The sequence below is a fragment of the Polyodon spathula genome, chromosome 8 (assembly GCF_017654505.1).
Source record: "Polyodon spathula isolate WHYD16114869_AA chromosome 8, ASM1765450v1, whole genome shotgun sequence".
Taxonomy (NCBI): Eukaryota; Metazoa; Chordata; class Actinopteri; order Acipenseriformes; family Polyodontidae; genus Polyodon; species Polyodon spathula.
The window spans coordinates 16,876,972-16,900,551 of NC_054541.1; the positions used below are offsets into that span (position 1 = coordinate 16,876,972).

At 39.3% G+C, this 23,580-nt stretch overlaps 1 protein-coding gene across 1 annotated transcript in view; it reads right to left on the reverse strand.

Annotated features, from left to right (window-relative positions):
* The window catches only part of LOC121319532 (voltage-dependent L-type calcium channel subunit alpha-1C-like), a 326,930-nt gene that overhangs the window by 251,686 nt on the left and 51,664 nt on the right, over positions 1-23,580 (reverse strand). Inside the window, exon 3 of the mRNA XM_041257053.1 lies at positions 21,979-22,082. Within this exon, the coding sequence (XP_041112987.1) occupies positions 21,979-22,082 (104 nt within the window). The remainder of the gene's footprint in view (positions 1-21,978; positions 22,083-23,580) is intronic.

Below are 23,580 nucleotides of genomic sequence, written 5' to 3' on the forward strand. Positions count from 1 at the left end.
TAATGATTCATTATTTAATGTGTGAAATGTACCGCTGGCACCCTAGATTATAATCATGAATCCAGCCTGTAAAGCTGAAACTCATCTTGAGATAATATGAGCTGCTGCAGTCTACAATCTGTAAACCAACATTTCACAAAACATGACCTGTATGCACCACATTTGTGGATAACTCCTATAGAAACTCACCAACCGCCCATATTTCCCAGACAGTATAATATCCATATTTCCCAGGCAGTATAATCCCACCCTTTAGGTTCCATATGCATGCAGTCAGAGATTTAAGAGATTGGATGCTCATTAGGTAACTTCCACTATCAGTGGGAGTTGGAGAGATTGAAATCTAATAAAAATCAATTTGACCTCGATTTGCTGCCGATATAAATGAACAAGTCTGATTTCAAAGTCAGACCCAGTAGCTTTATACACAATGTTTTTGCATGAGAGATTAAAAACACAGTAAAACAGATGGATTAAAATACCTCAGTCTTCTATTAAGTTACTGATCCTGTCTCTGGTGCTATAAGACTGTTATCATTTATAGTGTGGGAGAGAGACCCATAAAGCACAGCATAAACAGTTCTGACACTCAGAAATGGGACAGAGATATGCTATGTTCCAAATATACATGGCCATGTTGCAATTTTACATGCTTTTGCATGATTAAGATATGAATTTACTTTGCTTTTTTTTATCTATTCATGTATTTTTAATCAGGACCTGCTTCATCATATGTGTCAATACTTTACATTCAAAAGAAATGAAAACAAAATCAACAGAAGTAGAAATATGAATAATAAAAATGATCTTCTAGAGAAAATGCAGACCCACTCACAATCAATCAGAAACTCAAACAGGCAGAGAGAATCTGGAAGAACCTTCTTGAAGCAAAGAAAATCCAAAACAAAATTGCATGGACCAAACAGTCACTAAAAAACGTTCTGTTTTATACCGCATCAAAAAATCAAGAACCTGCACCTCAGTCCTGGCCCATTCTCAGATTTATTTGTTAAATGTTTCATGCTGGGATAGAAACTTGGGGTGAAAGGGACAAATAATTCCCCATATACAATCGCTGCTTAGCAATGTATCAAAATCTCACTAACAATTGAGTAGGTGTTCTTAATTTTCCATATTAATGCAAGTTACGCCTGCAGGAAGTCTACAGATTTCATTCTTTTTATTTTTTTCCACCACCAATTATAATGCTTACTTTCGGACTACGAAATGCACGGATTCGCTCAGTTTCTTTTCAATTCTTGTAGACTACGGAATGCACAGAAAATGCATGGACCATTTGAAAGGTCACTGAGCTGCAATGAATAAATGAGACTAGAAAAAGAGATAGAGAGATACAGAAAGCTTGGAAGCTCATATCACAGACTTTCCTTTATCTTAGCACAGAGGTCAAACCAGAGCTTGGACAAAAAGGATGAGGCTTGCAAAGCTGGCCTCTCTCAATCTCTTTTTTTTCTAAAATATGAGAAGGAGCTGCAGCACAGGAATACACATGAAAAGAGAGGGATGTGGAAAAGCTATCCTCGTCACCCTGTTGCTAGGCACCAACAGGCGGGTGGCCTACCATGAGGTCCCACGCCTGGGGCAAGGTTCACCGTCCTCCCACCCACTGAACACCAACTGGGAGGAAGATTTCAGACAAGGTGCTGAAGTGACACAGGAGAACAAAGTGGGTAGAAGCCGAGGGCCAGATGAGGAACACTGCTGGCTTTCCCTCTCCTTCTCTGTCGGTATATATGACTCTCTCTCTCCCTTTACACCCCCTCTGTCACCATTACAGAATCTGTTCCTTATCCTCCTAAACACAAGAGAAATCTATGCTGGGAAACTGAGATAAGATAAAGTAGTTGTGCCCTTTTATGGCTGTTTATTTCAGTGCAGTTGCAGTATCCGTCCTTCACTGATTAAATGCAAGATGCCTGTGAACTATGGTCACCAGTGCAATGCTTTTTATGTTTTTATAAATACATCACATCCTAATTGAATGTATATTTTACACTGTGTATACTGGATGATCAATCTGGCCATAGCAGCAACAGCAGCAGCACAAGTTCTGTCCAAGATGAAAGAATATAAACTTATCAGATGAAGCCGTACATACAAGCAAGAGAAAGCAAGAGACACGTGTCTGAAGTTTCTGCTGGGCTGTGGTTGGAATAGGGGTTTACAGGATCTTGTTAGGATCAGTGTCGTACATTCAGCTCAGAAGGGTTTGACACGAGATACTTCAATTCTATGGCAATCTTTTAAGCCACTTACTTGCAAACCCTGTTACCTCAAAATGATGTGCTTGAAGAATTAAAGAATTTCAAGTTGCTCTCTTTTAAAACTTGACAGCAAATCCACATGAATTTCATTGTAACAGCCTTTATTCGCAGGAGTCTTTGGAATTCATTATGAGCATGGTACAGTATTCTAAAGTAACCAGCATAAGTAAAAAGTGTGTACAAACATTTCAGAATTATACATGAAGCATAGGGAAAATAATTAATTGCTAGGAAGTATGTTGTAGTCAGGACAGTGACCTGTAGAAAAAAATAAAATGAAAATGAAAGTCTATCCTGTCCCCGGCCCAAAAAAACCTTGGCACTTTGTGCCCAGGCTATGCACCCCTCCCTGTGGCAAGTAAATTAAACATTGTCCATATGTCTGGGTGGCTTCTCCTTTAAATCTGATCTTCAAACTCTCCTTTTCTACAAAAAATAGTCAACTCAAAAACTATTTACACTAGCACTTTTGCATGCTCCAGTGTTTAATCTGCCCCTAAAAATATTACTCAAATACAAATCAAGCCTCTAAAAAAATTCAGATATACTTACGCAATGCTACCCCTTTATAAGGCGGTTGTCGGGGTTCATAATTAGGAGACTGCGTTAATTGTGTTTCACCTTATAACGAATATTGGCTTTTTTATTTCCTGAATTGATTTACAATGCCCACAAGCCAAATGAATATTGTAGCATATGGTGGAAAATGAAGGAATGAGACACATACAATTTGCAGCTACGGTTTATTGGGACGATTATTCCCAGCCCCTTCGAGTCTGGGCCACACTAGAAAACAACAGTCTTGCACTCTCACAGCAGCACTTTCACACAGCAGCTTGTCTCACTCATTAGCGCAGTGAATTTCATATAGCAGCCCTCTGCAGTCAAGAAAACCTCTTAGTTCTTCTTTGTCTTTTAGCCATCCACATAATGTAGATTCTGCAGCATTTATATCTTTTGAAATTGCTGCCTGAGTTTCACCTTTTTTTACTCTGTCCACCGCATCGAGTTTTACTTTAACAGAGAAAGAATTTTGTTTTTTGCTGTCTGCCATGTCACCCAACGTTTGCAAGTGAAACTCATTATGGGGGGAAATGGGAGCCACGACCTCACCATGTTATAACCGATTCCACACTATAACAGGTTGCGTTATAACAGGGCAGCACTGTATATGTATGGATCAGAACTTTAATTTAGTACCATTATGTAAAAACCAGAACAAAATTTAAAAAATAATCCTACTTACTTTGAAGACCAATATAATACAAATGAATATCAGAATGTCAATATTGAAACATCTAATCTGACGGGGAAGAATGCATGAACATGGGAACCGATCACTGGGTAGGCTATGCTTCCCTTACACTACCTGTTTTATGAAATACAAATATTATCATTATGAAATCGTTTCTCAAATACATACTGTCAAAAAAAAACCCAGCTATGTCATCATTCTGCATTTCATGCAAACATGTGCTTTTGTGGCACGCTAATAAAATACAAATAGAAATATGAATTCAGCTGGAATCCGCAGTCCAGATATTATCTGCATTTGAATAAGCATCTAGTTATACACGTCCATAATTTTCCAAAACACAGAGGGCTGTGCAATACCTGAGAATATATCATATGTGACAGTAGATCAATATAGCTGTTTAAAATATTTTAAGTTTGTTTCTTCAAAACTTTGCCAACAGTAACTCTGGTTAATTCTGCAGACCTCTCTCCCCAGAGTTTCCTGTAAGGTTTCACTTTCCCACAATCATATTTACTCGCCATTTATTCGCCAAAAGTTAGCTACTCTCACTGAATATTTAACTGTATAATTGAGAGTGTTTCTGTCTGTTAAAATATGCAAAAACACTAGGGAAGGACAGCCACTGAAACTGATATAATTTAGATCCACCACCATTTAGATCAATTATATAGATGTGTCTTAAACAAAGCTTTTGGAGCTTTGTCTCATATGGTTATTATTTTTTACTGTTTGGTTATTTCTGTGAAAAGCCTCATTCCGTTTCCCTGAAGCAGCAGTGTCTTTAATTAAAACAACCAGTCCCCTCCCAACTGCAATGGATCTGGTTATGGATCTGGTTTCTAGCGCAGATTGATTGTGAATGGGAGGGAAGGACTCTCTTGGGCCCACTTCGCCTTCCTCTTCTCTATACCCAAGCTCGTAAGGCCCCCTAAAATGCAGTTACATTATTTATTACACAGTCAGATATAATATTACTGGTGGATCATTAATGTAAGGTTCTTGTCACCGATTCATAGGTAATTAGGTCTGTTCCCTGGTGTAAGAGACCAGCAGTAGACGGGATGTACAGTATCATTCAAGCTCTGCCAGCACACAGAAAGAGATATCAAATCAGCTAGTCACCTACAAAATAAGTGGTTTATGACACCCACATTTAAAAACTAAGGTCATCTTTTGGATGTCTGAGTATCTAGGCCCTGTGTGAATTTCTATTAGTGCCAGACTACCTGTTCTATTTAGCAAAATAAATTCTGATGTCTGGGTTTCTATATATAAGATTTTCTAAGAAATCAGAAAAAAAAAATTGCAAAGAAAAAATACACATCATTAAAAGTTATGAAACCAACACATACATTGTGCAGTTTATAGGAAAGCCGTGCTTAAATTCCTGATGCATAGACATTCATGGGAGAGCTTTGTATCTTATAAGTGATCAAAGCCTATTAAGACACTATGATATGCATCATTAATGCTGCCAGTGCACTTATCAGAGGAATTCTTTAAACTAAAATGAAACAGATTTCAGTGCTCCTTATAAAATGGAACACAAGACAGATGAGAGTGGTTTGGAGAGCAGCTTATTCAGACCAGGGTTTCAGTCTATAATCCCAGCAAACCATGCACTGTCAAGGGCAAGAACAAGGATCTTGCCAGTACATAAAAGCTATTCAATAAAGGGTCTGGTCGGCATTTGGATGAGGTACTCGAATGAATACGTGTTACAGTAAGGGTTGACAATAGATCGGATACAGTAAATAGATTACTTATTTAAAATGTAGCATTTTGTTTATCATTTAAGAATAATAAGAACAACTGTTCACTTTCGCTCAGTTAAAAGTTATCTTGTTTAAGTTAATGTGCATAAAATGTAATTAGCCTTTTCAGTTCTTTTATTAGCAGAGATTTACTCAACATAATTTACCAAGTTTTAAAAATATTCAGGTCCCATATGTACATGTCATATCAGAAATCAACGAATCACAGTAAAGTATTTCCCAAAATTCAATTTTCAAAAAGCTCGGTGTTGCTTTGCGGTCGCCCAAGCTGCAAGAGATGACACCTGTAACAGAAAAAGAAATAATCTTGGTAATAAATTTCCCTCTCAACTTGTGGGGGCACTGTGTAAAGGGAACAGAGTGCCCTGGACTGGATTGCCTGATCATTAATTCCCAGGGTTAAATAGAAGTCGGCCATCTAAAAAGGGGATGGAGCTACGGCACACCAAGTCATCGACCTGGAAGGGAAGCAATGTGGCAACCGCAGATTGGAGGACAAACAGTTGCACTCGCTAACCAAGGAGGCATAGTGAGGTGATCTGTTCCATTGTTATGGTTGAAGCTGAAACAGAAGGAGTACTGTGAATTACCAGGAGTGTTTTGTTTGTTTTGTCGTGTCTAAAAATCTACTTATTTGTTATTATTATTAGACGGCTAACACAATCCGGAGCTGTCGCTACAGGCCAGCACTAAACCCGGACAACACTGCACCATTGTACACAAATAAATTGTATTTCACCACATGCACTATAGCACTCACTCTGGACTTGTGAATGTGTGTCTTTGTGTGTGTTCTACTGTGTTTATTCCTTTCGAAATGTGTATTATTATTTATGGACTGCAACCCATTGTTTATTGAACTGTGCAATGCATATTGTTGTGTATTGCCAACCCTCCATTTCTTTATTGTTTGTCATCAGACTTTAGATTATAAATAAACCACCATTTCACCGGTACTTTGTTATTTGTCATTGTCTTGAGCACCGCATCAACTCTACAGCTGCACACTGCAAATCACAACCCTCTTATACAATAAGAGAAACCCCCACACGATGTATTCACTTGTACATGAGAGTTTGTAGACTACATCATAAAAAAACTGAGCTTGTGCAACAGACTAATAGACCAATAAGTGTGCTTGGAAATATAGCTTATCTGTACCATTCTAACAGCACCAGTGTGTCAGTAAGACATATTCAGCATCAGTACCTTCTACACTGTGAATCACGTGATGCACAGCAGTGTCAGCTGTTTCTATGGAAACCGGCTCTTTTGAAGGCATCAGTTCAAGAAAGCTCTGTTCTGTACTATTACGAAATGGAATGGACCTGCTTTATGCAAACATGTATTATTAATAATAATAATAACATAATAATATCTTTATTTTTATATAGCGCTTTTCATAGTGGACCACCATCGCAGAGTCACTTACAATAGGACATTGATTTAACATCTCATCCGCAGGATGAAGCACAAGGAGGTTAAGTGACTTGTTCAGGGTCACACAGTGAGTCAGTTAGTGCCAGAGGTGGGGTTTGAACCGGTGAACTTCTAGCAGTATTATTACTTTTATCAGCATCATAAATAGCCTTGTTAATTTATAAGACAATTTAAAAAATTTCAGAACTTTAGTTTATTTTGTTGTAAAATGTTACACATTATAACTAAGCAGTTCTCTTTTTTTGCAATTTTTTAAAAAAATAGTTCCTCTTCTGCTTCTGAAAATAAACAGAGCTTGAATAACAGGCTTTTCTTAAAAAGCATACATTGCAAGAACTATAACACCAAGAAAACAATGTCAAACTGAACAGGATTGTGGGAAAATATTTTAATCAAAAACATCTGTGTGTGTGTGTGTATATATATATATATATATATATATATATATATATATATATATATATATATATATATATATACAGCAGCATTTATTGAGTTGGACTATGAATTTACTTCAGTTATATGATGTGAGACACACAGCACAAAGCGGATGTTTTAATCTATGTAATTGCCATTCTATACAAGAAGAAGAATAGATTAGTTAAGATCATTGTAATATATCAGACATGTACTAAGTTCGGCAAGAATAGGCACCAAAAGCCAGACAAGAAAGCACAGAAAAGAAGGAATTAGTAAGACAAGGGAATAGCAAATGATTGCTGTGCAACTGGATAGGATTTTATCCAGCGTACAATAGGCACGTTCACCTTTCAAACAAGCGAGCTGGTATGAATACCAATCTCTTGCATACATGAATTCTACAACAGTCCTGCTTTGGCATCCTTTGACTACTTACAACACAAGCCTGGCATGGATGCTCAAACCTCAGTCTCAGTCTCCGGGGATAAAATATATACAAGTCACCTATTTGATATTGAACAAAAGCATTGATTTAAACTGAAACTTTCTAAACAAACAAAACTCCAATAGTAAAACTCCAAAAGTGTGGCATAGCAACATACATGTGCATGCACTTCCACTATATACCAGATAAAAACCCAATGTAAAAATTAAATAAAACTTGCAGTAAACCCCTGCAGACTCTCACTGGGCTACAGTATTTGTACTTGTCAATTGTTAAATTTCAACAGTCAGAGGCTGCAGATTAAATTAAATACCTTTTTGCACTGAAGAGTTCAGCCTTGAGCCTCAAGGAGAGGTGGGGATGCTGCAAGCAGCAACATTTTATTAATGGATTTTACATGAAGGCATTGTTATTGATACTGAATGGAACTAATTTTTATATTAATATTATTTATATCTTAGCAGATGCTAATATCCAGGGCAACTTACAATTATTATACAATTGTTATAAAATCAGTAACAATTAAGAGCAAATTAAGATAACAGCAATCTAAATAATACAGTAAATAATTACATTTGCAAGCGAGTTTGACTAAGAGCAGTTAACTTACAGTAAAAATATTTGCTTATATGAGTAACATCCAGTAAGAGCACATAGTAAGTACGGTAAATGAATGAGAGGAAATTCAAATAAGATCAATTACAAAAAACGTGAATGCGGATACCTATAACAGTAAAATCAAATACAAGATACAGGAAGTAATTATAGTTAAGAGCAGTAGTTGAATATGGCAAGGTATTGAGCCGTTCAGTCCAGGTACAAGCTGATGCTAGTACTGGTAAAACCGGGTGACACATAGTCCAGTATAGTCGAAAGTTGTGGGGTTTACAGATGCTGTCTGAACAGGTGTGTCTTGAGGAGGCACCGGAAGGTGGTCAGGGACAGTCGTGGGTAGGTCGTTCACCACCCATCCAGCAAGGTGGTGACTCCCCGTTCCACCTCTTCCTCGCCCGAGACCTTCGTCCCCCCAGGGGGGGGGGGGGGGGGGGGGGTAACAGCTAATCTGCTAGTGATAGAGGAGCAAAGGGGGCAAGATGGGGTGTAGGGAGAAATGATAGTCTGGAGAGAGGAAGGAACAGAAAGGTCAAGATAGCAATAGACTAGTACAAGGGTTTTGAATTGGATGCGAGCCAGTGCAGACAGCAGAGTAGCAGTGTAGCGTGGGAGAAACAGGGAAGGGAAAGCAGTTTTGGATGAGCTGGAGCAGACAGATAGCAGAGGCAGGAAGGCTGACCAGGAGGGAGTTGCAGTAATCAAGATGGGACAGTACCAGGACTTGAACTAGAAGTTGCGTGGAGCAGTCGGTGAGGAAGTGAAGAATTCTGCTTATGTTACTGAGGACAAGCGCGTGCCAGAGCTGAGAATAGGAAAGAGGGATCGAATGTGACACCAAGGTTCTTGGTGGATGAGGAAGGAGAGAGGTGGTGGATTCAAGAGAATAGAGATAGAGAGTTCAGCAGTGGGGGAAGAAGAGGGTGGAAAAAACGGAGATCTGATTTGTATGATGAGAATATAATGTTAAATATCATGGAAAACCAACAGTCCTAGAAAGATAGGAATGAGATGTTGCTGGGTTGGTGTGGCAGCATACACACCTCTATTAAGGAGAGATGCTGCTGGGTTGGTGTGATTTATCAGCAGTCTCTCTGTACATTGTGTAGTGCAAGCAAATCAGGCCATAATGAGAAAATTGATGCTTTTGCTGATAAGTGCCTAAGTAATTTCTCACCCCAATGAAAGGTTGCATACAGTACAGAGGTAGTGCATGGTCCCAGACTGTCAATTGTATAATGTGATGAAATATAAATTATTAAAACTCTCACTTTAAGAAACAGAACCATCCTGTAACAAAACATGGGAATAGTATTATTTGGGTCACTCTACAGTATAGTCTTACCAAATTTAGGAAGCTTTAAATATCTTGCCTTCCCCATGGCTTCAGCAAAGGGTCTCTTTAAAACAGAAAATGCATGTAGACACAACTGCCCTATACCCCCCTGCACACACACACACACACACACACACACACACACACACACACACACACACACACACACACACACACACATGCAACATACAGTGAATAAAATATATTTTATCATCTTTAGAGTTTTTATAAGAAGAGAGGTGGCCTGTGCCTTTGTAAACCTTTGGACTTTCTGCAGAAACCTAGGTTTAATAAATATATTGTTGGTGTATAGGATTATTATTGTTGTACAATATTTACAATCAAACTAGACCAAAAGAGTAATAGAATAAAGTTGTGTATGCAATATGAAGCCAATACCGCAAAGCTGTTAGTCTTTATCATCCACAAATCAATAAGTGACATGACAATCTGGCACCAATATTATGTCACAGGTCAAGCTGAAGAGTACCAGTGCACAGGCTATTTAAGAAGAAGCAATGGATTTGTATTTGACTGTGGCACACACATTTCAAACTGAAGGAATATAATAAAAGAAGCCCAGGTGATCTACAAAAAATGAACCATTAAAACTGAAAAGCTTTCAAGAAATTGCTTTGCTGCCCACCATAATCAGAATAAGATTTTCTTCAGCTGATTTAAAAATCTTGACATGCCAACAGTAAAATGTTTTAAATTGGTTAACAACAACATAATACAAATGTTCTGTTATCTAAAATTAAACCACGTCACAGATAGGTCTAACTTACACCCCCACAACCCACACTCTACCCACTCAGCCCCTGCACCCACGCACACCACACTAACAGGATCTGTTGACTTGTGCAGAGGCTTTAAAGATTTATGGAAAGTTATGCTGTTCTGAAAAATAAAGATATAATTAAATAGATTATAAAGATTAGTTAAATAGTTTGATATTCATCAAACTGTTCTATACTTCTGCTGACTTTTTAACAACGGTCTAGAGTAGCTGAATATGTATTTATTAAATAATTATTTAAAACACCCTTTAAATAACTTGTGATTTAAAGTCAGTATTGTGGATTTAACATTGGGCAGTCCAAGATTAGTGCTAACCAGCCTGTGAAACCTGCCAAAAAACCTGATTGATTATAATAACGTTACAAGCAAATGAAATCAACATTGACGCTAGTGCTGCACAAACTGATTATTCGATTATTCAGAACGAGCTCTCCACAGGTGAGAGGCATTGGTGTTGATTGGGTTATTTACCATTCAGAGTGAAACAAGTGAAGAAACAGCTACTTGGGTTTGTGTGGGTTGCTGTTCTCCACAGAGTCTAAGAAAAGCAGCACTCATCACAAACCCAGGCAGCTGTTTCTTCACTTTGGAATGGTAAATTAGTCCAATCAACATAATTGGTTTGTGCAGCACTAACTACCAGTGTAGGTTTCTTATCAGTGAAGACAGCATCTTCGTGACCAATCCTTCAACTTTACCTGGACTTTTGTAGTGATAAAAAATACTTTATGCAGGTTATGTTGAACATCGTTTTTGCCGTATTGACACCTGGTTTACTATACAGTTGAAAATGATATATGGGAACCACATCCCTGGCTTTGATGAAACTATGCATGGCCATTTATTATGAGATGCTACTGTAATTCTACCAGCTGTGGATGTAAGTCAGTGTAGTTTTTCTATGATATGCCCTGAGTTTACTGACCTATCCTGATCTATTGGTATTCATCTGGATTTTGGCTGGTGTTTAAAAGTTGTTTCTAATAGAAAAACACTTTATTACATTTTTTTAAATGGCTTTTTATGGTTCAGAATATGTCTTTGCCATGTCGGCCAATAACGGGGTTCTCACTTTACTACCCTTTTTTCTGTTATTACTTTAATTTTCTTCTAAGAAGTTGCAATCCCTGAACAAATTGTGCCAAGTGAGGCGTGTGCCAAAAGGAAATTCCCTTTTAAGGATAAATATACTGAGCATCAAAAGAAACGTATCACTATTATAACACATTTATAAAGGTTATAATAGTTATAATAACAATAAGGCATATAAATAAGGGATATAAATGATGGACACTGACAAAATGTTTTTGGTTTCTTTTTAATCACTCGATCATTCATCCTTGACCATGACAAGCTTGAGTGACTATGACTGAAGCATATGCACTTAATCACCTAATTAGTGAGACAGTTGATTGGACACTGGATATGGATTGATTTCAGCTGTTGAATTGCAAGCTTGAATATAAGCAATAAAGAAAATCACAGAAAAAAAAAAACAATATGCCATGTCTGTCAAGAGAGCAGCGCTTTTGTGCAATCGGCATGTTGGAGACTGAACTAGGGCAGTGTACTTGGGTGCTCACAGCCAGCAATTTCAAACCTGGCAAGATAGTATAACCAGACACACCCTGTCACAACACCAGCCCAAGATCGACAGATCATTTTGCTGCATCTTCATAATGTCAAGTGTTAATCAGCACAATAAATAGTCACTGCACTGCAAGTCATTTTCTGATCACATCTAGTGAATTTTATCCAAACATAAGTGATAAGTTTCTTCTGATGCTCTAATATAAGTGATACGTTTCTTTTGATGTTCAAATATAAGTGATGTTTCTTTTGATGCTCTAATATAAGTGATAAGTTTCTTTTGATGCTCAGTATATTATTATTCCAGGAAAACACAACTTCCCATTGTAGTTTAAAGCAATTAGAGCCACACATAGCATAAAAGTGGACAGTTGCCTGCTGTCTGGAATCTGTGGTAACTGAACTCATCTTGGGGTTTCTGATCTTCTTCCAGTCTCAATCGGTCCGAGTACCCTTTATTCCACCAGCACTGTCCTGCACTGGATAATGACTGAAAGAGTGGCATGTCGCTCGGGTGGTGAATGTGATTTCAAGAGAAGCTTGTGCCAGCTATAAATGGAAAAAAAGACTTTGTAATTAATGTTGCGCCGGCCGGACTGCTCTCCAGTTTTTATGGGACTCTCAGGATGATGAAAAAGGTGAGACAGGTATAAATCAGAGGCTGCCGTCGCTGGAGAAGTGCTTCGTCACTGGCGCCAGTGCAGCGTGACCAAGGGAATGGAGTCAGCTGAGGCAGCTGGGCAAGGTTCAACCACAGGGATCCAAGCTCAGTTTGACAGGTTTGTTAAAGAAATGGGATGTGGTATGTTCAATACTGTCAGTGTTACTCTCTGTATGAAACAGAAATTACTTGCAAAAAAAGATAAGGCGCTAACTGTATGTACTACTAAAGTCAATTGTGTGTCCAGGGTTTGAATCTCCCAGTAGTAAACCTACAGACGGCATGCTGTACATGTTGTGATAAGTGAGATCTATTCAGATTTACCAGGGGCCTGTGCTCAAATTCCTGGCACCTGGTCATTTCAATAATATACCTAAACACTGTTAACTAATATACCTAAACATATCTAGTCAGTTTCTAACCCTGTGCAAGACAGAACAACTGTAGTTACTTCTTTATCAGTGTAAGCAGACAGATGGAAAGAGGGTGGGCTGTATATTTTAACGATATTATTCTAGTCTTCATTGCTGCAAGGAGTTACTGTGCTTGCAGAAAGCTTCCCCCAAGGAGGTCACTCTCATATTGAGTGGCGGCTCAGTGCCTGGCTCTATCCTCCGGGCCGCATTGCATCCTGTTCCAGCAGCTCCATAAGCCTCAATCAAGAGCTCTTCCTCACCAGGCCTCGGCAACACTGGAGAATGCTTGCAATCAGCCTGTAATGTAGCAACTGCCCACTGTTCCTTTGCTAAGCAAGGAGCGTTTTTGTTAATAGGACATGAAGAAATGCTTAACATTTTTCCTAGGCCTATTAATAGCTGTAGCTCGATGGCTAAAAACAGGCAGATGACTGGCATTTTCCTATTACCGGGGGACGCAAAGCAATAACTTCAAAATCGCTGTTGGGTCAAACACACAATGCCTGAGACATCGGAAGTCATACTTTAACAGACACCCGCCCACGCACAGACAATACTATTACCCTGGAGACTTTTTACCCCATCTGGCCTGTACTGACAAGTTACAATCTAAAAGTCATTAGTTTGTTCATAGAGTTGCCATGGAAGAATATGAGCTGCAGTATACCTGCTAGTACACAAAAGGTTCTTAACAGGAGCATATCTAAATACAGCCACCCTAGAAATTACAAACCTGACTTTTCACAGACCTCATTTACCTGTATTTTTTATTGTATGTGGTAATGCTAATGAGTGGGTCAATAAATCAGTCCAGCAGGGTTACTATGGAGTTAAAGAGTGGCAGAATATGGACCATTCAAACAGAAGACCCTTTATCCCTTTGTCTACTGTTGTTACTGGCTTGCTAAATGTTTAAAACAAAGCATGTAAGTTCTTCCTATCTGGAAAAATGAACATGAAAAACATTTGTTATATTGTTAATTCTTTAGATACATAACGCTGCTTTTTATTAGGGGGTTTATTTTTAACATTTTCTATTGATTGATTAATAGACCGGACAGTTAATCGATTAATTGATTAATCACACCTGTTTGCTAATGATAACAATTGTTTAGAAAGACAATTAATACAAAGTATTAGAAGAAAAAAAAAACAAGTAACGTTTGTTGTTGTGTCTCTCGGATATACAGTAACTTAATTATGCATTTTCTGATTATACAAACAGGAAAATGAACTGATATTCATGGGAGTTTGAAGCTGCAAAAGTAACACAGTGACTACACGCCTTTACTTCCCCATAATTCCACCACCATCCCTGCAAGCATTGCAGCACATAACATCCCTCTCTTAGTTAAAGTAGCTCAATTATAAATCATGATGTTTGTACACACATTATGGGTTATAAATAAAACACGTTTCTCTCTTTTTCTGGGTTCATTTGCCAGAAGAAAGAGGATCTGTCTTAAGAGCATCATTGTGTATCCAGACCATGCTCCCTTCCTACAGCAAGGATGATCCTCTGATTGAAACGATTACTATTGTGGGAGCAGAAAACAAGGAAGGAGCATGAGGGAGACTGACCTAAGAAACTAGTTCAGAACACTTTCGATAGATTTTGACAGTTTTTGATTTTCGATAGTTTTATAGGACTGTATATTAGTAACATCTGAATAACACGTGTTTCATTGTTATTTTGTAATGATTTTTCTAGCCCAGAATATAATTATATAAAATGGTCATGAATTCATAATGAATTCAAGTGGAACAACACAGGAATAGGACAGGAATTTGGGACCATTATTTGATAGTGTAACCATAATAAGGAAACAAGACAACAAGGGGATGTCCTGTACAGCACAGGTAAGGCAGTACATTCTGTACACTGCAGGATGTTCTGTAACCCTTTTAAAAAGATGTTAATGAAAGAACATGTCCCAAAATTAATCAGGATATATTACAAAAGAAAAACAACCTCAGGCACACAAGAGTGGTATTGGCAGCGCTCAAGCAATGTGTCAGCACTCTCCCTGCCTGCACATGTGCAGGGAGCTGGGCTGGCAGCTAGTGGCTCCAGGAGTGGGTCTCGAGTCCAGCTACACCTGCATGGAGTTGCTGGCTGGTGGCCCCTAGCTAAGGTCGCTCCACCCTGACAGCTTCTCAAGCTAAACATTGGCCCTGCTGAGGAAGACAGCCGCTACATGTGATTTCATAATTATTACGTACCCAAGTGGGATGATGGACTACCCCACTCTGATGATGGCTATCAACTGAGTCGGTGCTACTCCAGAGGGCTTCTGGAGGAAATGAGGAGGGGGAACACCATCGCTCATCACCTTAAAGATTAAGCCATGGATTGGCTGAACCCAGATGTGACCACCAAAGCCAGGCTGGTGGAGGTGATGGTGGTCGAGCGATTCCTGGAATGCTTGGCTCCGAGGGCGCGTCTGTGGGTGCAATGACTGGCACCAGCCACATTGGATCAGACAGTGCAGCTGACGGAACAGTACCAGGCACAGAAACCAACATCCACTAAGCCACCTAGAAAAGCCGGTACTCCAGCATCACCCCCCATGACAGACCCAAGGGATTGTGAAGAGACTGGGGGAGGGGTAGCCAGATATTTGGATGGGGTGTGGAAGCGGTAGCTCCCGGCCTGAGAACCGTTACAGGATGGGGTCACCCACGAGCTGTTGCGGTGTCGGACCAGGGTCTCACGCAGCCACCTTACCGTTGAGCCCCTTTGATGGCTTCTGTTTTCCAACCTCCTGGTGAAGCTTCAAAGTGAGAAACCAGTCCACCGAGGTGTTGGACATGCCGAGAGGTGGGTCACATCGATCGGCATTGCCCTGCTGTGGAATGTGATTTCATCCTACATTGGTAAGACTGTTCAGTAGACTCACTCCAGCAGACGGTTTTTGTCATTCCTGTGACAGTGGATGGTACACAAACCCAAGTGCTCTTGAATTCAGGGTGTGGTCAGTCCCTAATACAAGAAGGGTTAATCTCACCGGGGCATAAACAAATAACGGGTCAGGTTAATATTAAATGTATTCACCGGTATATGTGCACTTATCCAAAGGTTTGTGTTCTCACTTGCTACTGTCTGTCATTCTGGAACGGGACTGCAAGCAGTTCAAAGATTGGTTTGCTGTTGTGACAGACTCGTCCTTCCTATGGGCTAAGAAAGAGGAAGTAATTGGCGAGATCTTTTCGTCTGTCAGGCAGTATTGTCTCAGGAGGTGCGGGGAAGCGACGACCCAGTCCTGTATATCAGCAGGAAGCTCCTTCCCGACGAGAAAAATTATAGTATCATCAAGAAAGAGTGCCTGGCAGTAATGTGGGCAGTCGAGTCACTCTGGTACTACCTCCTGGGGCGACACTTCACCCTAATCACAGGTCATGCCCCCTTAGCATGGCTTCATCGCATGAAAGACAACAACACCAGGATCACACGGTGGTACTTGGCGGTGCAGTCGATCGACCCCCCCCAAGACCCGCCTCCTGACCACTTAGAGACAGAGACGTGACACATCCTCACCCAACCTCTCTGTGTCATTGACATAATTGACAGGCGTACGTCACGAGGCTCCCAACCTCCCCCTACAGGATCACAAATGTGCCTGATAGGCAGCGCAAGTCTCCCCTATCACAAGCCCACATTAAAAAGGGGCTCCTCTGGCCTTTAGTACAGTTTTTACAATTTTAAATGGTACAGCATAAACAGTTACAGGCAGATGTTGGGGACGCGAAATAATGAAATGTCCTTGTTGTAAGCGGGTGTAAATGTATTATATTTGAGGCTTTTTTTTTTTCCCTTAATCAAAACGTAGGTCCTACAGGGCCATTACAGTACAGGATTTTGTTCTAACCATGCCCTAAATATGGATTTGAAATCTGGATTGCTTCCCAGAGCTCCTCAAAGAAAGTACTTTATACCTTTGAGATATTATGTAGTTTGTACACTGTAATAATGTCACTTACCTTGGAAAAAATTGCAGAGCAATTGCACTGACTGGCTAAAGAAAACTCAAGAATGCTAGTAAAATGGGAAAATCACCTTGTTTGCAATGTAAATGTATGTTGTCACCTGGTTTGTTGTGTGATTCACAAGACCTATATAAAAGTGTGTAAGAGCCATGTGCAGCTATTCAGCCACAATCATGGGAAAGTTGAAGTTGCCCATGCAAGTATCCTTCAGGGACATGGTGGAGTGGCCCAAATCACAGAAACCTTCAACACTAGACAAGAGCCTCCTGTTTCCATTTGAACAATGCACCAGAAGCAATCCACTTTTAAAGGCAGGGCTAGAGTTAAGTGTAGACTTGTATTCTGTACTAGAGCTGCTATGACTAAATCGAAAATCAATTTTTCGATCGATTCCATTCCTCATTATATACATCTATATAAATACTGGAAAATCAATTAAATAATTACATTTTTGTAACACGCCTAGTTAATAACATTATTTAAGTTTATGAACGAAAATGTACCTAACCCCCTGCCTGAGAGGGGTATTGCTGTAGAAGGCAGACTCACATAGTGTAACTCTCACAGGCAACTCACACAGGGTAATGCTGCATGCGCAATTGTTACCGAGTTTATAGAGCCCATCTAACATGAATAAGTCTAATAAAAATTATGAATGGATTCATATATAATTAGGCCATCTCAGTGCAAGATTATGTGCTAATGTCACCTGCATTTAAAAAAGCTCTGTATTAACATGGCCCTTTTAAACTATTTCCCTTGATAAAGTGACGGAAAGATTTAAAAATATATATATATATATAAATTACAGATCATTTACTCAGTCAACTAGCTAAATGTACAATGACCAAACCCAGCCCCAAAACCTAACCCTAACCCAATACCTAACCCTAACCCTAAATTACGAGTCGCACACACAGCACTGCCCTAGGTGAGCTCCCTGCGAAAGTTCTCTTCTTTTCCTGCTTGTGTTAACTAGCATCTGATTTGCTGGTCCCATCCTACCAGCAAATCAGTTTTGAAAATGCTTTGTAAGTAAACACCCCTCTGTGTATTCGATGTAAATAAACAAAGATAATAAATAATACATAAACCATTTATATATGCACACTGTAATATGTTTTTTATACAAGTAATGTTTTCTTTGGTGTATAATAAAAAATGATAGAGCCCCAATAATTCTGAAGGCCATTTTGTAAAACATCCACACAAATTACACAAAGATGACATAACACATAGAAATGCCTCATTCAGTATGAATGTCATGACTCGGAAGATATAGCACAGAATATCTCGTACAAGCAGGAAGCAGTGGTATTTTGAATTTTTGGTCCTGTATTGTGAAAGTCTGCCCTTCAGCCAGAGACAGAGACAGACAGCCCCCTCCATTCAGAAGCACTCTCCTTGCAACGTCCATTAACCACAATTAGTCAGCCAGACAAAAGACATGACAGTAAACATTAATACCACCTTCAAATATTCATACAATGCCTGTGCTAGCTTTAAACATGCAACCAACGACCACCCAAGACACTGTCAAGTTACACTTGGCAGGACAGTAGGCAGGCATCCGCAGCAAAAGCTTGGGCCTCTATACATTAACCTGTCCCCTTGTTAGAAAAGAACAGAACACAAAATGATTTGTAAGCGCGCTCCCTGTCATTAGAGACATTAGCAAAGGAGTGACGGATGATTGTAGTCGAGCAGGATTGTTTAGTTGCCTGCCCCACTGGTGAAGGACGGAGTGACTCAAAAAACACTCTCTCCTTCTCTGTCTGTCTCACACACACACACACACACACACACACACACACACACACACACACACACACACACACACACACACACACACACACACACACACACACACACACACACACACACACACACACACACACACACACACACACACACACACACACACACACACACACACACACACACACACACACACACACACACACACACACACACACACACACACACACACCACTCCTTCAGATGACACTTTTACCCCAGCGTGATACAAAGCTGCTGTTAATAATAATTCATACCCCTGCAATATACAACTCTGTAACATCTCTCCTTAACAAATATCTCCATCTATACAGAGACCTGGAGAATGGACTGTGGAATTATGTTCTACACATTACTTGATAGAAGCCACTTGTGAGGAAGCAAGCAACAAATCCAAACAGTAATACTTACAAAGTAAAAAACAACCTCCTATTTAAAGAAATGCTCTGAAGAACAGCTACAACAGACCATGTTATTCTAGTGTTTATGAAAGACAAATTATGTTGTTTATTAATGTGTATGTTTTGCAGAAGGGAAACTCCACTTGACAACAGTGCCCACCCTGTCCTGGCTTATTTCTTATTTCTAAAATGGCACTGGCAAGTTGCATTATTGGATTACAAAATTAATAACAAGAATACAGTTAGAGGTTGTTAAATCTGTCAATCAACCTACAGTATATGGTCTATATTTCTTTAAAAACTGCATCCCTAAGTGTAATCACCATTCGGTTCTCAGAAACAACAACATAAGCCAAATCAGCATATCATTACATTGACTATTCATCACTTGCTAAACAAAATGTATTATTTAAAAAAAATATGACTTTCACAGCCATTCCCTAAATGTTTCCCTGAACCCTGAGACATTAGCCACTCATATCTAAAAGTGTTACTAACTCTAGTGTATTCTGTATGGCTTATTAAATAAAGAGGGATTGCTTTATAATGTTTTATTTTAATTGCATGAGATGGGCATTAGAATACTTGTCAATTTGTCACAATCACTGCACATCCAAATGAATGAAGTTTAGTTTACTGCTGTTAGTTTTCATGTTTACAAGAATGTGTAAACTTGGCAGACACTGTCTGATAACAACTCTAGCCTTCACTTAGAAAATCACACTGGTCTTATACCAGTGTATAGTTTGTCAAGAAAAGTACATTATTTGTATACAGTAAACACAAACCAATGTAAGCATATACAGGAGGTCCTCATAATTCCTCAATATTTTGTAAATTGTTATGTTAGCTGTTTTGGTCCAAAGATGAATAAAATAGAAAGTTTCCGTTTTATAGGACCAACATAGAAGTTAAAAATATACACGCTTTCAAGACTACTTATGATAGGTCTTTTCATCAGATACAAGTGGATTTGAGAAGAAAGAGAGCAGATGTATTTAAACATAGCCTAATGCAATCTGAAAGGCCTATACAGAGCTATGACAAAAATGTGTATGAGAGTGACAGACAGATAGGCTGGTCCTATCTGACCCTAAACTAAACAAGTATGATAGTTACACAGATCCTTGCCAGTAATTACAAAATGATAGCAGTCAGTATCATATAAAAGCCAGACAGGCGCCTCCATGCAGTATACCACCTGATTCTGATACTCTGCAGTAAAGTATGTAAGGAATGTTGCAATACCACGATTGGATATGCGGTTCTGCAGATATATTTAATACTGTAATGTGTGACACCCATACAGATGGACAGACATACCTTGAGGCACTTACAGTACCTTGTGACTCACTGTAAATTAGCTGACTTGTCTACACTAATAGTGTAAAAGCAGCTCCATTAGACTGCTGAATCCCTCGATATGGGGTTTCCCACTCAAGCCTACATTGAGCAGCAGGCAGCGGTCAGCTGATCGGAAGGCGATAGGGAGTTACTGAGTGGTTCAGCATCAGCCTAGGGCTTTGACAAGAGTGTATTGTCCTGACTCACCAATTAACATCCATGCAGAAACCATTTAGAGACATGTGCCACAAGATACAAATGTTGGGATTCGAACTGTCAGATGCAGCATCAACAACCTACGCTGTGGGCCTGATGATGGGACTCTGTGTTTGCTTGCTGAATAAAAAAAGAAAGTGCTGAAGACTGGCACAGAAAATAAAGCGCGTCTTATAAGGCTGCATCTCCTCCATCGTCTTGTTGCACATCAGTTTCACTATGGGCAAGACAGAAGATCTGACATCTCATACTCGATAAAGAGAATGGTCTATGTCCATCCTCATGCATTGTTTTGAAAGGATCGGGAGGGAAAAAGTAATAATATTTAGTAATAATATCCTTTTTGGGGGGCTCCATGCCTATAATTGAGATTGTGTTTCGTAGCTTTCACTAGAATTAGAGATAACTAACTTTTTCTGATGATTAACTAATTTTCTCTGACTAACAGGCAAGCCAATCTGCTACCCAAAATATCTCATGAAGCTCACAGTAGGATCATGGGGCAAGGCTCAGTCCGCTTTGCTAAATCCTCTTAGCTAACCAATCTTATAAAGGCCACGTCCAGCTTCTTCCCCTCTTCAACACCTCCCCAGCAAGTGTATCTACCTTCCGGGGGAAGGAGGTCTGGTGTTGGAGGTTGCACCTCAAAGCTGTGTCTCAATCTTTGAATGTTATTTCATTAAAACACCTGTATTTACAAAGCCAATTTACAAATCCTTTTGGACACCTGTAGAGAGCCTATACACAACCTATACACTCTTTATTGAGAAAGGTGGGTTTCTGTTCAATATACAATATTAGAGACGGCTAAGGATCTTTCAGTAAATCATAGTGTCAGTTTCACCTACTGCAAGCCACAACCTGACACAAAGAAACCCCATTAATGACTTTAACATGACTTTAACATACTGTACTGTACTTAGTTTCTAACATGCTTTATTCTCAAAATCAGTACCTTTCAAATAAAAAGTCCCTTAAAAAACAGTCAAATAACAATCGGCTGTGTATGCCAGCCACTTAACTTGCCGATATTCTCTTAATACACATAGACATTTGTTGTCCCATTTACTATACATTATATTGGACCAAAACATACATACACCAACAAACAGCTTACATTCCAGCAGCAGTGTTACAGATATGAATCTATCTAAAACCAGCAAGAACAGAAGGAAAAACCCAGAGTCCACTTACCAGATTGGAGTTGGTGGCATTGGAGTCGTCTTCAGGGAAAGGAATGTAGACAGCTAAGGCCACGCAGTTAGCAAAAATAGTCAGCAAAATGATTATTTCAAAGGGTCTGAGGACAGGGAGTTAAGGAAGTTAGGCACGCAGCTGGCGCGCACTAATGCTTGAAACTGTCAGAACACTTCTGTTTAGAAACTAAACAGCTGTTCCTGCAACAGCCATTGTCCGCCCCCTCAGCCAGGATTAGGTCCGATAGGTCCAAGATAAGCACAGACAGTCGCGTGGCTGTAATAAAGTGAGGGAAACAAATTGACAGAACATCTCTGGCACTCCAAGGAACTCGCTTTGATTATTAGGCACTTTTGTACAGGGTGAATTCAAGGACAAGGTCAAAAGTCCACAGCTATGGCCAAATGTTTTGCATCACCTAGGATTTTAGGAGACATCATTATAAACAAAAATACATCTGAAAATAATTTATTTAACATCATGTCATCAAAGAAACTACAAATTACATCGTAAAAGTCTACCAGAAGCCATGTCACATTTTATTTATATTTTTTTGTCTATGGAAGTATATGAAAAACTACAAAGTGGTATGTAATTCAATATGTTAACGTAATATTATTCGTTATATTATTATTAATTCAAATAGGGTGATGCAAAACTTTTGGCCAGAGCTTTTACACTGGTCATTAATGGCATATTGACATGGGACCAACATGGCAAGGTTACAAAGAGGCAGTTCTCTCATGTTGCTCGCCATGCCCATGTCATGCCCAGCATGGTTTGGTGCATCTAAAGCTGCACATTTGGCTCTGCCAGTCATGACCAAGTCTGTGCCAGAAACACTTAAGAGATTGTACACAGTAGATGCATCTTCTCCAGCTAACTTCAGATTTGGGAAATATTTTCCAAGCATTGTGGTCTTGATTCTAAAACTATTTAGAAGTTACGTTCCTAACTGATATACATACATAAACAGTGCTGAGTGATTACCAAAATTATTTAATACCAGTGCCCTGTATCCTTTTGAGGAAACATGTTCTCTTATATGTGTTTATTTTGCCATTACCAGTAACCATAGTCCTGTGTAGGCTCCTAATTTACTCAAAGTAGCAGATGTGTATGATGGTGATGGTGTATGTTTACACGTGTAGGATGGCTATCTCTAATCAAACTCTGATGCATCTGGCCCGCAAGTGAAGTGAGTTGGGTCTGTCATACAAAGAGTGCAAGAGAAAGTACACTCTGAACTTGATAACCCACTAACACTTACAAATATATATTAAGTCATTAAATACAAATAAAATACAGATGAAACTCAGATATTAACTGACTTCATCTGTTACAGAACTTGCTGCAGTTACAAATTTTAGAATGCTTTGTCATCGACATTCTGCGTGCGAGATCTACACTATCAGCGACATTATAAATTAAGTGGTTCCAGTGGGGGCATGATTTATAATTTCAAATAGAACCAAACCTTAAAATCAGGGATGACCAATGCAGGCCCTGGAGAGTCATTGTACTCCAGGGCCAAGATTAAATCAAAATTATGGCACCGCCATAGCTATTATTAAGCACAGCTATGGTGTCACCATTAGC